Raw genomic sequence first — 14544 nt, forward strand, 5'->3', positions numbered from 1 at the left:
GACGTCGATTTGATTGAGATAGAGAGTTCTGAAGTTTGGTGGGGACCCCCCAAACCAGTGGTTGATTTCCACGCAGGTCCGCGCGCTCGAGCCGGACCACGGCCTGGAGTCCTTCGTGACGCTCGTCGAGGACATGCTCGCCCGGAGGAGGTCGACTTCCGCATCGAGGGCCACAACCGGGAGCGGCTCGCGGCGATTTTAGAGCGGAGCGGCCGGTCCGCGCGGAGCGCCGTCGCGCGCGTGCGCCTGCCCCGGGTCCACTGGGCGCTCACGCGCGAGGGCGTCATGGTCCAGGACTTTGTGGCCCGCGCCGCGGCGCTCGGCGACCGCGCCGCCGTCGAGGCGCTCGGCGTGCCCTTCACGGTGGCCGTTTCGGAGCTGTCGCAGATCTTCGCGGAGTGCGTCTTCGTCCACGGCTACACGCACAACGACCTCCACGGCGGCAACGTGCTCGTCACCGCGCCGGAGCGGGGCTCCGGCGCCTCGCCCGGCGTCCGCGCGTGGCTCCGGCGCGGCTTCCTCGCCTTCGTCTACGGGTCGCTCGTCGTCGTCGCCGCCGCGGCGTCCGCGGCGGTCGCGGCGGTCGCGGCCGCGTGCTGGGCCGCGCCGCACCCGCTCCTGCGCACGGTGGCCCTCTCCGTCGCCGGCGGCGCTGTCCTGAGCCGCTTCGACCGGCACCGCGCGGCCGCCGTCGCCGCGGCGGTCGCGTCGCTCGGAATCGGCGAACACCGGTCGCTCGTGGCCTTCTTCGACGGGACCCTGTACCCGCCGGAGAAGTTCGACGTCGTCCTCATCGACCACGGCTTCCACACGGACGTGCCCGACGCCTTCCGCCTCACGTTCTGCAAGACCTGGGCCGCCGTGGGTTTGCGCGACGCGCTGTGTGGAAATCAACCAGTGGAACACCCTGTCCAGCAAAAACTTCAAACCTCTCTAGCTCGGTCAAATCGAAGTCGATTCGGCTGATTTTTGGACGGATCGACTGCTCTCGTCGAGTTCTCGAAGCACAGCGGAAGTGTTGGTGTCAAACCGTTCGATTACGCGCACATTGAAGTCAGCTTGAATATTTGATTTCCACACAGGCGACGCGAACCTCCTCGCGGAGGCGGCGTTCGAGCTGGGCCTCAGCGACGACCCGGCCTGCCTCGGCGACGGCGAGGTGCTGCCCCTCTTCCTCGCGCTGTTGCCCTTCGACGCCTGGGACGCGGGCCGCTTCCCGAGCCCGCTGGAGCTCGTCCGGTCGCTCCGCGACTCGGAGCGCGGGCTCCGGAAGCTGCGGGGCGCGACGGGCCGCATGCCCAAGATCATGCACGTGCTCATGCGCGCGAACCGCCAGCTCCTGAGCCTCTTCCAGCTGCAGTACGGCCTGAGCCCGCAGATGCGCTACGAGTTCATGAAGACGATGACGACGCACGCGCTCCTCGGGCTCCGGCGCGAGAACCCGCGCGACGCGCTGCCGGACCCCGCCGCGCTCCGCACGGCCGACGCGGCCTTCTTCGAGGCGGAGCTGCCCGGGGTCAAAGCGCGCGTGCGCCGCGACTTTTCCTGGCGGTTCCCGTCCCTCGCGGCGTCCGCGACGGCGGGCGAGGTGAAGCGCCTCGTGAACAAGGGCCTCAGGCGCATGGCCGCGGGCAAGTGGGACTTCAAGTTCGACGACGACGACGACGACTAAGGCGCGCGTACCTCTCTCTCGGGGGCACGGGCGCGCGCGGCCCCTCAGAAGGGGAACGGCCGCATGAGCGCGTCGAGGCCCGTCACGGAGCCGAAGGACGGCGGGCGGCTCGGCGCCGCCTTGCGCCGGAGGCCCGCGTCGCGGCCCGTGTGCGCGCGGACGAAGAGGATCGCCGCGTCGAGGACGCCGTCGACCGTGTTCGGCGACAGCATCTGGCTCGCGAGGACGTGGGGGTGCGCGTCGCTCGGGCAGGCGACCATGACCTTGGGCGGCGCGCTCGGGAGCGCGGCGCCGAGCGCCTCGAAGACGCGCGCCGCGCGGCCGAAGTCGATGACGGCGTCGCCGTGGTTCGCGACGAGGAACGTCGGCGCGCGCGCGCGCGACACGTCCAGACCCTCGAGGCCGTAGAGCACGTCCACCAAATGGAGCAGGGCCGGGTGCGGGTACGCGAGCGCGTTGTAGCGCGCGTGGTCCGGCGAGACCGCAGGCGACCGCTTCTCCCGGCCCATGAGCGCGGCGAGGAGCCACGCGCGGAGCGGCGGCGCTAGACCGAAGGGCACGAGGCGCAGGAACGTGAAGGGCTTCTTGAGGAAGGGGTAGAGCGGGTGGCCCAGGCCGTAGCAGGGGCTCACCAACACGAGCGCCGCGAGGCGGTCGCCCTCGGGCTCGTCGGCGACGCGCGCGGCGAGCCACGTCGCGAGGCCGCCGCCCGTGGACACGCCGACGACGACGACGCGGTCCCCGAGCGCCAGGCCCACGCGGAAGGCCTCGAGCGCGTCGAGGAAGAGGCGCCGCGGCGTCGCCTCCGCGAGGAGGATGTCGCCGCTCGGCGGGTCCGTCGCCGGCGCGGCGGCCCGGCGCCGGCCGTGGCCCGAGAGGCGGTGGCAGTAGAGGTTCGCGCCCAGGGCCCTGGCCAGCAGCTGGGGCGTCGGCGCGATCTCCTGGCGGCAGGCGCCCCAGCCGTGCACGTAGACGACGGCGAGCGCCGTCCGCGTCCGCCGGCCGGGCGCCGCCCAGGCGACCTCCCGCGCGGCGCCGTCGACGACGGCGCGCTTTTCCCGGATCTCGTCCTCGACGTCCGCGGCGGCGAGGGGGACCCGGAGCGCCCGCAGGTCCCGGGGCAGCACGGGGTCCCGCCAGTCGACCGTGGCGCGGTAGAGGCGCCGCAGGCGCGGGAGCAGGCGCCAGGCGACGTAGGACACGCCGGCGAGCGCGGCGGCGCGCCGCGCGCGCGGCCGGTCCAGCGCGAGCGCTTCAAGGCGCAAACGCAGTTGGCTGCCGAGCGTCGGCATCGTCAAAATTGCTCCGCCATCGAGAAGCAACCCCAGCCAGATCGTCAGTTCCGAGAGTCCGAGACCTACTAGAGCGAGCTACCCCAAACTAGAGTAATAAGGAATGTTGATGTCAACGTTACGGGAAAGTGCAGTGGCGGCGCCGATGCGAACGTCGCGCTAGTTAGCCACGTCCTCTAGTGCATATAAGTAGCTCGGACGTACCCCGTATGTTATCTCGGATTCCGGGAGTACTGACGGACGTAACTTTTTATTTCTGAGGTGTCTGACGGCGGCGCGCGGCGCCCCAGGCCGGCGAGAAAAATCACGGACGCCAGAGCAATGGTGGCCATTGAAATTAAAAATAACATGACGACAACGTGAAGCTATCCGAGCGCATTCGTCAGCTGCCGATGCTTCGTCAACTGGTTGGACATCCCGCGCTCCGCGAATATGCAGCGATGTGCAACGATCCCAGCAGCTTTGAGGTCCGCAAACATATGGACGAGGCACATGCGAAGACGCGACATCCGGACGATTGTGAGGCGATGCAAACGGACCGCTTCAGGGGGTGGGACGAGGCGCGGCAGCTTCCCCTGACCCGATTTTGAGTCAAATTCGAGCCACAGAGCGTCGGGAATCGTTCGTCATGAGGGCGATCAGATGCGTTCGCGGCAGCTTTCCGGCTCGAGTCGATTTGATCGAGATCACCTCATCGACTCCGAGAGGCGCGAGCGTCGCGAATGCCACGGCGCTGACCGCGGAACGCATGTTCCGAGCTGGCAGCGCAGTCCTTGCCGGGCCAGTCGAGAAGGACAATCGAGGGGATGTCACCTCCCACTCTCGCTGCCAGCTCGACCCCTGGTACGAGGTTGGCCCCCATCGACCGCCGTTCACCGTCAATGGCCGTTCTCATCATCCATGGGCTGCCCCGACGCGAGCTAAGTTGGTCGCCTTCGACCGATGGCGTTTCCCGAGCGATTCGCTGCGGGCCCCGAGGCGCGGCACGGTCCACAGATCGAGCGCAGCGCCAAATCTTAGCATCGCTGCATCGATGCACGAGCAGAAGCGTTGTGCAGGACGGCTGAACTCGCGGCTGACAACCGTTGGCCTTCATCGTGGCTTCATGTTATTTTTAATTTCAATGGCTGCTGTTGCTTTGGCGCTTGGGGGCATGCTCGCGCGCCCCGTGGCGCCGTTTCGCCGACGCGAGCTGTCCTAGATTAACCTTTGTGAGGGGGGACCGGCGTCCTCGGATGAGCTAAGTGAGTGCGTCACGATGCTCTCCTTTAATGCTCTAGTGCTCTAGGCGACGCGCTAGTGTAAAGAAACTAAGTCCCGTACATCAACTTGACGTTAAGGTACAGTCCGTAGTAGCAGGACAGGCACAGTGGATGAGAGGGGAAGCTCAGTGTGCTACCTTACGGCAGCGCAGTCATAAGATAGTAACTGATTATAAGACCACCGGCGAGACCGCACCGACACAGGCCCGCCCAATTTCCCCCCGCGCCAGGAGGGACAATGAAGTAGGCTTTGAAGGCTGTTGCCCCCGCACACGCGAGGCGGCCCGGGTGCTACTAGTAGTGACTCGACTATTCCGTTACTCGCCCGGCGGGCCGCGTGCTCTCTGACCCCGTGAAGACGAGGATGATCATCTCTCTTGTGGCGCCGTTCCTGTTGGACGTGTGGAAGATGCGCACTGCTCCAGCCGAGCGGCCCGGGTGCGCATCCATATCGTCGACGGCCGCGGCGAAGTCGAATCTGCCCGGCGGTAGGTAGTCGCGGCCGCCCATGGCCTTGGCGTTGCCGATGGAGGCGCCGTAGACGGTCCCGATGGACCGCGCCGACGCGAGGATGAGTTTCCCTTTCGCATCGACGTTGCCCATGGTGAACTCCAAGGGACGTAGCTCAGCGACGTGTCCCACTGGCAGTACGAGGTCGCCCGGGCCTAGCCCGGGCCGAGCGCATCGGCCAGGTCTAAGGCGCGCACCTAGCGCGCGGGGCCGAGGCAGCGCTGCATGCGCACGCAGAGCGCGCGCATCTTCTCGAAGTGGGCGTAGTCGTTCGCCGCGCGCCGCGACGGCGCCGCGGGCCGGAAGAAGACGTCCTTCGTGTCCTTGGCGAACTGGTACTCGATGAAGACGACCATGCCCTTGGACCGGAGGTAGTCGAGCAGCTCCGCCTCCTTGGCGAGGCGGTCCGGCGAGCCCGTGACGACCTCGACGCCGACGACGTCGACGGACACCTCGCCCCACGGGAACCCTTTGAGCGCGAGGAGCTCGCTGCCCTCCGTGTCCACGCTCATGTAGGACACGTGGCGCACGCGGAAGAGGTCGAAGAGCGTGCGCAGCGTGAAGCAGGGCACGATGAGCGTCTGGAAGGCCGCGGTCTTGGCGCGCGACTTGTCGTAGCTGTCGAGGCGGCCGCCCCAGCCCTTCTCGGCCGCCGCGAACTCGAGCTTCTGGTCGCTCTCGCAGACGCCGCCGTCGATGGCCGCGCTCAGGGGCCGGTCCGCGCCGATGGTCTTCTGCTCCGTCGGGCTCGCCTCGAGCAGCAGGCCCCGCCAGCCCAGCTTCTTTTCGAAGAAGTACGTGTTGCTGTCGTAGACGCCGCCCCGGGCGCCGAACTCGACGAAGAAGCCGCTGTCCGCCTGCGAGTCGTTGCGGAAGAGCTCCTCCCAGAGCACGCGGTCCTGGCCGCCCTCGCTCATCTGGTACTCCGCCTCGTTCGGCTCGAGCAGCGGGCGCGACGGGCCGCCGTTGACGCGGAAGCCGTGGGCGCTGTACTCGAACTGCGGCGCGGCCGGCGCCCGCGGACGCGTCGCGACGAGGACGACGACGACGAGCAGCGCCAGGGCCGCCGCGGCCTTGGTGCGCGCCGACACCGCCATCGCGGCTGCGTGCGACGAGATCGCGACGTCCGACGCGCTTTTGCACGGACAGCAACAACAAATCCAGGCTGCTGAAGCACTGCAATTGAACACTTGGTGAAGCTCCGCGGAGCTCCGCCACAGCCCACTGCCAAGTGCTGCGGCGTGCGCCGCAGTTGCGCCCGGCCACTGCGCCGGCTCGTGCGCCGCGGCCCGCGGCTTCCTCCGGCCATGACGCTGCCCTACGAGCGCATCGCCATCGCGCTGGACGTCGGCGAGGACTGGGCGGACCCCTGGGACGCGCGGCGGCCCGAGCGCGGGACGCGCGCGGCCGTCGTCGTGTCGGCGCTGCGCAACTACGTGTCGCGGAAGTCGCTCCTGTCGCCGCGGACGCGCTGGGCCCTCGTGGCGCTCGACGACGGCGCGGAGCCGCTGTTGTCGCCCGGGAGCGGCGGCGGCGCGGGCCTCATCGTCGCGGCGCTCGAGTCGCTCGCGGCGGCGCCGCCGCGGCGGGGCGGCTCGCCCCAGGCGCCCTTCCCGCTCGCCGCGCTCGCCGAGACCCTCGCGGGTGATGCCGTCTTCGGGTCGCGGCCGCCGGGCGCCGTCGACCGCTGCGTGCTCGTCTTCTCCCGGTCGCGCGCGGCGCCCGAGCCGCCGGCGGTCGGCGCGCTCTTCGACGACCCGGGCTTCTTCCTCGACGCGCTCTACGTCCACGCCAAGGCGTCGGAGGCGAACAAGGTGCAGGAGGTCTACGACGCTCTGACGGCGCTCGCGCCGCGGTCGCGGCCGCTCGCTTTTTTCTTCTTCGAGACGACGTCCTCGGCGCCGCGGCTCCACCAGCACCTCGCCGTCCTCCTCGCGCACCCGCAGCTCCGCGACGACCAGGAGGCCGTCGCCGCGAAGCTGAGCCGGCCCCTATGCGACGACGGCGACGACCGGTCCGAGGTCGTCATGTCCGCCGCCTGCTAACCTTGTCTTGTGCCGCGAGTCGGGGGCATCGAGGCGGGGCGGCGGCGTGGACGACGTCGCTTTGGAGGAGCCTCGGGTGTCGCGCGTCAACGCTGGGTTCATCGAAGTGTTCAACTTCCTTTTTAACGATGACGATGGACGCGACCTAGGGGCAGCGCCGCAGCGCGCGGGCGGCTTCGCGACCGTAGCGTCGACGGCCGACCGCAGCGTCGACGACCGATGTGGCCGCGCGTCGCCGCGCTGCTCCTGGCGGCCGCCGACGCCCGGGTCTGCTGCCCCTGCTGCGGCGCCTGGGAGTCGGAGGCGGCCATGCGCTACGTTCGCCTGTCGGACACCGACGTCGCCTGGGCGCCGCGGGGCGGCGACACCTGCGCCTTCCCGCCCGTCACCGCGGCGCGGCTCTGCGCGGCCGTCGGCGCCAACGGCACGCTCTCGATAATCGGCGATTCGCTCGCGGTCAGCCAGCTCCACGCGCTCGCCCGGAGCGCTACGGACATCCCCCTCGGCCCCCGCGACGACGGCTTCGACGTCCCCTGCGGCAACTCGGCGCTGCGCGTGCGCATGGTTCGCGCGAACATGCTCCAGGCCGACTCGGGCTGGGTGAGCGCCGCGTGCGGCAGCGACGTCGTCTTCCTCAACAGCGGCGCGCACTGGGGCCGCCACGAGGCCCGCGTGCGCAACTACCGGCCGTCCCTCGAGCGCGCTTTAGCCGACCTCGACGCGGCCTGCGGCGGCGACTTCCGCGACGGCCGGCGACAACTGCTCTTCCGGTCGACGCCCGAGGGCAACCCATTCTGCCACGCGGGCCTCGACTTTGCGACGACGGCGGCCTGGGAGGCGACGGTCGGCTGCGTCCTCGACGGCCGCTGCGACCCGGGGAACTTTACCAAAACGCCCGTCGTCTTCGACGTCGCCTGGGGCTGGCGCCACTTCTCGCGCCTCGACGCGGACGCGCGCGGCGCCGTGGAGTCGTCGGGCCTCGGCAGCTTCCACGACGTCACGCCCCTGACGCGCCTGCGGCCGCGGCGCGGCGCGCCGGACCGCCAGCGGCCCGGGGACTGCCTCCACGACGACCCGGCGACGGGCGACTGGAACGCGATGCTCGTCAACGCGCTCCTCGACCCCTGCGCGTAATTGTATGTACGAGGCGCGCCTACCAGGGCCGCGTGTTCTCGTGCCGGGGCCGCGCGGGGGCCGCGATCGGCGCGAGCGGCGCGCGCGCTTTCGCGAATGGAGCTTTCGCGGGGCCGTGGATGGAGCTCGACGTCGCGTACATGTCGGAGACGTCCGCCGTGTTCCAGGGCGTCGTCGCCGCCGCGATCGAGGGCCGCGGCCCGCGGCACTTGGACAGCTCGAGCCTCGGCACGAGCGGCGGCTTGGTCGCCGGCGGCGCCGCGTTCTCCTGGTCGGGCGGCGGCGCGCCGCGGCGCCGGCGGCGCGCCGGGTCGCGCGACCGGCGCCGCGGCGCGCGCGCGGGCTCGCCGCCGAGCTTCGCGGGCTCGAAGACGCCGCGGCGCGCGGGCTCGCCGCCGAGCTTCGCGGGCTCGAAGACGCCGCGGCGCTCGGGCCGCGGGAAGCTCGCGGGCGCGGCGATGCCGCCGCGGCCTCCGGCGCCGCGGCCGGGCGCCTCCGCCGCGCCGCCGCGGTCGCGCGGCACGGGCTCGCGCGCGGCGCCGCGGCCGGGCAGCGCCTCCAGCGCGCCGCTGCGCCGCCGGGGCTCGGGCAGCGCCTGCGGCGTCGGGCGCTGGTGGTCCATGGGCGCGAGGCGCCGCTGCTTCTCCGGCGCCGTCCAGGTCCGCTGGTCCAAGGGCGCGCGCCGCGGCAGCGACGCGCTCTGCGTGCGGGAGAACATCGCGGACCGCGTGTGCCAGACGGGGCAGCGCTGCGAAGGACGAACCGGCGAAAATACAACCGTCGACTCATCTACGGAAACTTGATAAGTTCACTAAAAACCTCCGTGTGCCCTCTCGGACCCATCCCGCGAAGCCCGACCGAGGCTCGAGCCTTGGCTGCCGCCCCTCGCCCGCGCGCCGCCCCGCGCCCGCCGACCCGCCGGTTCCGCTGCCCATGCTGCCCATGGACGCCGACTTCGACGACGCCGCCTCCGTCGCCACCGTCGTCGGCGGCGACGCCCGCGCCGCGCCGGACGCCGCCGGGGCGCCCCCGCCCCCCGCGGCGGCGCCGCCGCCGGGCGACCCGGCGGTCGCCGAGGCCGTGCTCTGCGCGGAGCTGGAGTCCACGACCGGCGCGCTCCGCGCCCTCGCCGCCGAGGAGGAGCGCCTCCACGCGGTCACGCGCGACCTCTTCGCGAATCCACTCGCGGACGTCGACGCGCTGCCGCCGCCGCCGGCGGCGGCGCTCGTCGTCGACGGCGACCCGCCCGCCGGCGAGGTGCGCAGCGTCGTGGCGCGCGGCGTCCCCGGGGCGTCGGACCGCGCGCGCCGCGCCGCGCGCGCGCGCGCGCCGGCCCCGCCGCGCCGCGCCGCGCGCGCGGCCGCGTCCTCCCCGCGCGCTCGACCCGCGCGCCGGCGCAGGCGGTGAGCGACGTCGCGACGCCCCGGCTCGCGACGCTGCTCTGCGACCTCAAGGCCGCGGCCCTGCGCGGCGTCGACTTCGACGACGCGGCCGTCGTCGGCGGGCTCCCCGTCGACGAGCTCGTCGCCGCGCTCCGGGGCTGCGCGGGCGTGCGCGTGGCCTACGACGTGCCGCGCGGGGGCGGCGCCGCCCGTCTTCGCGTTTTTTCTTCGGAGGTACGCGCGCCGCCCGCAGGCGCGCGCCGCCGGCCTACCGGAAGCCGACGCCGCGCCGCGAGCCGGAGCGGGCGCCGCCCGCGCCGACGAGCCTCGCCGAGGCCCTCGCGTCCGACCACTGGACGCTCCTCGAGAAGTGGACCTTCGAGCACGCGGACAAGCCGCGCGTCCCGCCGCGTCGGGGGGCTTCGGGGGGCTTCGGGCCGACGCGCGCGCGGGGGCCCGCTTCGCCGCCGCCGACGCACGCCGTGCGGGTCCGCTTTGCCGCCGCCGCCGACGCGCGCCCCGCGCCGCGCCAGGTACCCGTCGCCGGAGACGAAGGACAGCCTCGCGCGCGACTCGCGGCTCTCGCTGAAGCAGGTCCAGCACTGGTTCTCGAACATGCGCAAGCGCAAGTACCTGAAGCTGGGAACGGGCGCGGGCAAGCGCGCGCCCAAGGACGCCTTCGAGGCCCAGCTCCTGGCGCTCATGCCCGCGGCGCTCGCCGCGGCGGCCGCGCCGGTCGTCGCGCCGCGCGCGAGCTCGGAACCGGCCGCGGCCGCGGCCGCGGCCGCGGCGCCGCCGGCGGGCGCGCCGGTGCCCCCGCCGCCGGACGACGACGAGGCGACCATCGCCGACGACGCGGACCTGAGGGACGTGTCCTTCGAGCTGTGAGCTCGGCTCGCGCGGGCGTCGCGGCGCGGTCGCATCGCTCCGCCGCGACTCCATCGCGCCTCGCTCGCCGACCCTTCCCTCCGTGCGCGGCGCGACTGGCGCTTCGCTTGATCCCCCCGATAAGTCGCCGCGGCTCGAGCTGAGAGAAAAATTGGCGATTGTTGCACCGGTTGAAGGGAAGTGAGCACGCGCAGCGCGCGTTCAAGCGGCTGACAAGGACCAAAAACGCATCTCTTCGCAAAACACACCCACCGCGCGCCGCCGCGTCCGGTGCAAGTTGCACGCGCCGTTGCGCCCGCAACCCGCCCCCCTCGCCTCCCACGACGCTCGCTACCCCGCGCGCCATTGCGTTCGCCGCGCGGCGCGCGTCGCGTTGCAACTTTCGGTCACCCGCGCGCCGTCGCAGGCACAACACACCATGGCCCGCCTCGCCCTCGCCCTCGCCGCCACCGCCGCCACCACCTCGGCCCTCGTCGCGCCCACGGCCAAGAAGACCGTGTCGGCCACGGCTCTCAACTACGACCCGCGCGCGCCCGGCGCCCGAAAGCTCCGACTCAGCGCCGCGGCCCGACGCCGCGCCGCTCGCAGGTCCGACTTCTCCGACGTCCAGGCGCTCCCGGGCATCCTCGACCCCGTCGGCTTCTTCGTGCCGACGCCGCGTCCCGCCGCGGCAAGCTTCCCATTCCCCGACCGCGCGCTTTCCGTAGGACCCGGCGAACCTCGCGGCGGACGCCTACGGAGAGCGAGCTCAAGCGCTACCGCGAGGCCGAGCTCACGCACGGCCGCGTGGCCATGCTCGCGTCCGTGGGCTTCCTCGTCGGCGAGTCCGGCGCGACGCCCCTCTTCGGCGGCAACATCGACGGCATCGCCATCAACCAGTTCTGGAAGGTGCCCACGGGCTTCTGGCCCGTGATCCTCCTCTTCATCGCGGTGCCCGAGACGTTCCGCGCGCTCCGCGGCTGGATGGAGCCCACGGTCCCCGAGAACTACTTCGTGCTCCGCGCGGGCTACACGCCCGGCGACATCGACTTCGACCCCCTCGGCCTCTGCCCCGAGGACCCGGAGGAGTTCAAGATCATGCAGACGAAGGAGCTCCAGCACGGCCGCCTCGCGATGCTCGCGGCCGCGGGCATGATCGTCCAGGAGCTCCAGACGGGCAACACGCTCTTCTAGGCGCCGCGCGCCCGCGCCGCCGGATCGGATCCGGCGGCCGCCCCCTCCCCTTCGTACCAAGTAACCTGCGCCTCGCCCGAGTGCACGCGCGCGCCGGCGCGCCGCCACGGTACGGGGCGTCGGCCGGTGAGCGGGCGGGTCGGCGTCGCCCGGCTGACGGCGGCTTCCACGTCGGCAGTTGCGAAAGCCGCCTCGGCGGCGAACTTCTTGAAGTCGACGCGCAGGACGGGCGAGCGATCGCGGCGCGCCTCGGCCACGGAAACGCCGAGAACAAGCGGCGCGACGAGGGATGCGAGATCTCATTCACTTGAAGGACAACATGACAGCGCTTCAACCTGCTGACTTTCCTTGACAAGGGAGCAGTGCCACGGCCGGGCTGCCGCATTCCTGAGTTGGCCGACAAGCTCAGACCAAAGCAAAACACACACCTCACACCGCCTCCCACGCAACCATGGCCCGCCTCGCCTTCGCCCTCGCCGCCACGTGCGCCTCGACGTCCGCCCTCGTGGCGCCGACCGCCGCCAAGGCCTCGAGCTCCCTGCACGTCGCGACGTCCTACGACCCCTCCGACTTCAGCGACGTCACGGCCTTGCCCGGGATTCTCGCGCCCGTCGAGTTCTTCGACCCCCTGAACTTCGCGGCGGACGCCTCGGAGAGCGAGCTCAAACGCTACCGCGAGGCCGAGCTCACGCACGGCCGCGTGGCCATGCTCGCGTCCGTCGGCTTCCTCGTCGGCGAGTCCGGCGCGACGCCCCTCTTCGGCGGCAACATCGACGGCATCGCCATCAACCAGTTCTGGAAGGTGCCCACGGGCTTCTGGCCCGTGATCCTCCTCTTCATCGCCGTGCCGGAGACGTTCCGCGCGCTCCGCGGCTGGATGGAGCCGACCGTGCCCGAGAACTACTTCCAGCTCCGCTCCGGCTACACGCCCGGCGACATCGACTTCGACCCCCTCGGCCTCTGCCCCGCGGACGCCATGGAGTTCAAGGAGATGCAGACCAAGGAGCTCCAGCACGGCCGCCTCGCGATGCTCGCGGCCGCGGGCATGATCGTCCAGGAGCTCCAGACGGGCAACACGCTCTTCTGAGCGCGCGCCGCCCGGCGCCTCCGCAGTAACATAGTCCCGCCCGAAGCACGTCGTCGGGGAGCGGTCGTGATTGCGCGGATCGCGGGCGTTGGTGGGGAGGCGCGTCGGGCGCCGCGAACAGACGTTGAAGTAGCGCGTGCTGAAGGGCCACCTCATGAGCTCACCTGGTCGACTCAGCCCGTGAAAACACCCCCCCACTCCGCCTCGCACCACCGCGCGCCGCCGCGTCTCGTGCACTTTGCGGCCAATGCGCCCGCAACCCGCCCCCCTCGCCTCCCGGTGCCCCTGGCACCGCGTGCGCAACGTGGCGCGCGCGGCGGCGCGCGTCCTCGTCGCGACTCGGCGCATGGCCCGCGCGCGCCACGCAAGCGCCCATTGCACGCCCGTTGCACCGCGCGCGCACCGCCACCGCCCCTCCCGCGCGCGCGCCCATGACCGTCACAACTCATAGGCAATCCACCATGGCCCGCCTCGCCTTCGCCCTCGCCGCCACGTGCGCCTCGACGTCCGCCCTCGTGGCGCCGACGGCCGCCAAGGCGTCCACGTCCCTCAACGTCGCCACGACGTCCTACGACCCGTCGGACTTCAGCGACGTCACGAAGCTCCCGGGCATCCTCGCGCCCGTCGAGTTCTTCGACCCCCTGAACTTCGCGGCGGACGCGTCCGAGTCGGAGCTCAAGCGCTACCGCGAGGCCGAGCTCACGCACGGCCGCGTCGCCATGCTCGCGTCCGTGGGCTTCCTCGTCGGCGAGTCCGGCGCGACGCCCCTCTTCGGCGGCAACATCGACGGCATCGCCATCAACCAGTTCTGGAAGGTGCCCACGGGCTTCTGGCCCGTGATCCTCCTCTTCATCGCCGTGCCGGAGACGTTCCGCGCGCTCCGCGGCTGGATGGAGCCGACCGTGCCCGAGAACTACTTCCAGCTCCGCTCCGGCTACACGCCCGGCGACATCGACTTCGACCCCCTCGGCCTCTGCCCCGCGGACGCCATGGAGTTCAAGGAGATGCAGACCAAGGAGCTCCAGCACGGCCGCCTCGCGATGCTCGCGGCCGCGGGCATGATCGTCCAGGAGCTCCAGACGGGCAGCACGCTCTTCTAGGCGCGCGCGCGCCCGCCCGCCCCGAGGCGCCGCCGAGGGAGAACCTCCGGCGGCCACCTCTCCCCCCCTGTTCTAAGTAAATGCGTCCGACTGAAATTAGTCTGAACTTGAAAAGTTGAATCCTCTACAAAGGTCGAGGTCAACATCGGCCGCAACGAACGTCGAGAATCCGCGAGGCCTTCCGCGCGCACTCGCGCGGCTCGTCGAGCCGCGCACCCGAGGGACGCCGCGCCGTCGAGAAGCGCCGAGCGCTCGACGGCGCGCGCGCGGCGCCGGACCTCGCCGGGCCGCGCGCCCCCGGGACCGCCGGGCGGAACTCGGCACAGACTTCGGGACCTTACTTACCAGCTGCTCGTCTTGTGGACGTAGGCGTCGGGCGGGATGCCCATGGTCGCGTAGTAGGCGTCGAGGCGGCCGCCCGTGAGCGCGAGGCCCGGCGCGGCCTTCTTCTTCGCCCGCGACCGCGCGGCCGCGGCGGCGCGGGCCTTTTCGCCCGCGGCGGCCTCGCGCGCGGCGGCGGCCTCGGCGACGACCTTGCGGAGCCACTTGGGGTCGTTCGTCGCCGCGCCCGCGGCGACGCGGTCCTTGCCGAGCGCGTGCATGAGGAGGGCCGTGGCCTTGCGCTTCTCCGCGCGGCAGCGGCCGAGCTTGCGCCGCAGCGCCGCGAGGTCGTCGACGGCGGCGCCGCTGGCGCCGGCGTAGCCCATGCCGAGCAGCGCCTCGCGCTCGCGGCCGGCGCGCTGCGCCGCGGCGAGCCGCGCGCGCGCGTCCGCGACGGCCTCGAGGAGCGCCTGGGCAGCACAAGGGTGATTCAACGTCGCTTCAACGTGAGTGTCCCGCGCGCGCGCGTTACGGAAAACACGTCGATGGTTCGAGACCGTTCAGAGAGATGATCGCTCGTCCAAAAATCAGCCGAAACGAGTGGAAAACGGCCGAGATATGAGCCTTTGAAGTTGGGAATTTCGCTCTCTTGTGCTGCCCTGAGGAGCGCGTCGCGTC

The 14544-nt window shown here is 71.7% G+C and overlaps 8 protein-coding genes across 8 annotated transcripts in view; 5 read left to right on the forward strand and 3 right to left on the reverse strand.

Moving 5' to 3' along the window:
* AURANDRAFT_67559 (hypothetical protein) overlaps nt 1–966 on the forward strand; it is a gene marked incomplete at both ends in the record, with an annotated part of 5110 nt that extends 4144 nt beyond the window's left edge. The window contains 2 exons of the mRNA XM_009043026.1: nt 77–115; nt 151–966. Coding sequence (XP_009041274.1) covers nt 77–115; nt 151–966 — 855 coding nt within the window. The remainder of the gene's footprint in view (nt 1–76; nt 116–150) is intronic.
* A 750-nt stretch (nt 967–1716) lies between these two features.
* HYP3 (hypothetical protein) lies at nt 1717–2964 on the reverse strand (the record flags this gene model as incomplete). The annotated part of the gene is made up of 1 exon (XM_009043051.1): nt 1717–2964. The coding sequence occupies one exon, from the start codon at nt 2962–2964 to the stop codon at nt 1717–1719; it is 1248 nt and encodes a 415-aa protein (XP_009041299.1).
* A 1969-nt stretch (nt 2965–4933) lies between these two features.
* AURANDRAFT_67561 (hypothetical protein) lies at nt 4934–5833 on the reverse strand (the record flags this gene model as incomplete). The annotated part of the gene is made up of 1 exon (XM_009043050.1): nt 4934–5833. The coding sequence occupies one exon, from the start codon at nt 5831–5833 to the stop codon at nt 4934–4936; it is 900 nt and encodes a 299-aa protein (XP_009041298.1).
* Nucleotides 5834–7000: 1167 nt separating this feature from the next.
* AURANDRAFT_67562 (hypothetical protein) lies at nt 7001–7915 on the forward strand (the record flags this gene model as incomplete). The annotated part of the gene is made up of 1 exon (XM_009043027.1): nt 7001–7915. One exon carries the CDS (start codon nt 7001–7003, stop codon nt 7913–7915), a length of 915 nt encoding a protein of 304 aa, XP_009041275.1.
* A 2508-nt stretch (nt 7916–10423) lies between these two features.
* AURANDRAFT_69975 (expressed protein) lies at nt 10424–11437 on the forward strand (the record flags this gene model as incomplete). The annotated part of the gene is made up of 4 exons (XM_009043028.1): nt 10424–10438; nt 10592–10710; nt 10774–10831; nt 10893–11437. Coding segments are annotated over 3 exons (708 nt in total), but the record flags the coding sequence as incomplete, so codon positions are not given.
* Nucleotides 11438–11809: 372 nt separating this feature from the next.
* LHC53 (hypothetical protein) lies at nt 11810–12445 on the forward strand (the record flags this gene model as incomplete). Its single annotated transcript, XM_009043029.1, has 1 exon — nt 11810–12445. One exon carries the CDS (start codon nt 11810–11812, stop codon nt 12443–12445), a length of 636 nt encoding a protein of 211 aa, XP_009041277.1.
* Nucleotides 12446–12652: 207 nt separating this feature from the next.
* On the forward strand, nt 12653–13638 carry LHC54 (hypothetical protein; the record flags this gene model as incomplete). Its single annotated transcript, XM_009043030.1, has 1 exon — nt 12653–13638. The coding sequence occupies one exon, from the start codon at nt 12877–12879 to the stop codon at nt 13543–13545; it is 669 nt and encodes a 222-aa protein (XP_009041278.1).
* Nucleotides 13639–13868: 230 nt separating this feature from the next.
* AURANDRAFT_72628 (hypothetical protein) overlaps nt 13869–14544 on the reverse strand; it is a gene marked incomplete at both ends in the record, with an annotated part of 9949 nt that continues 9273 nt past the window's right edge. Inside the window, one exon of the mRNA XM_009043049.1 lies at nt 13869–14336. Within this exon, the coding sequence (XP_009041297.1) occupies nt 13887–14336 (450 nt within the window). The remainder of the gene's footprint in view (nt 14337–14544) is intronic.

Source organism: Aureococcus anophagefferens, assembly GCF_000186865.1.
Source record: "Aureococcus anophagefferens unplaced genomic scaffold AURANscaffold_41, whole genome shotgun sequence".
Lineage (NCBI taxonomy): Eukaryota > Pelagophyceae > Pelagomonadales > Pelagomonadaceae > Aureococcus > Aureococcus anophagefferens.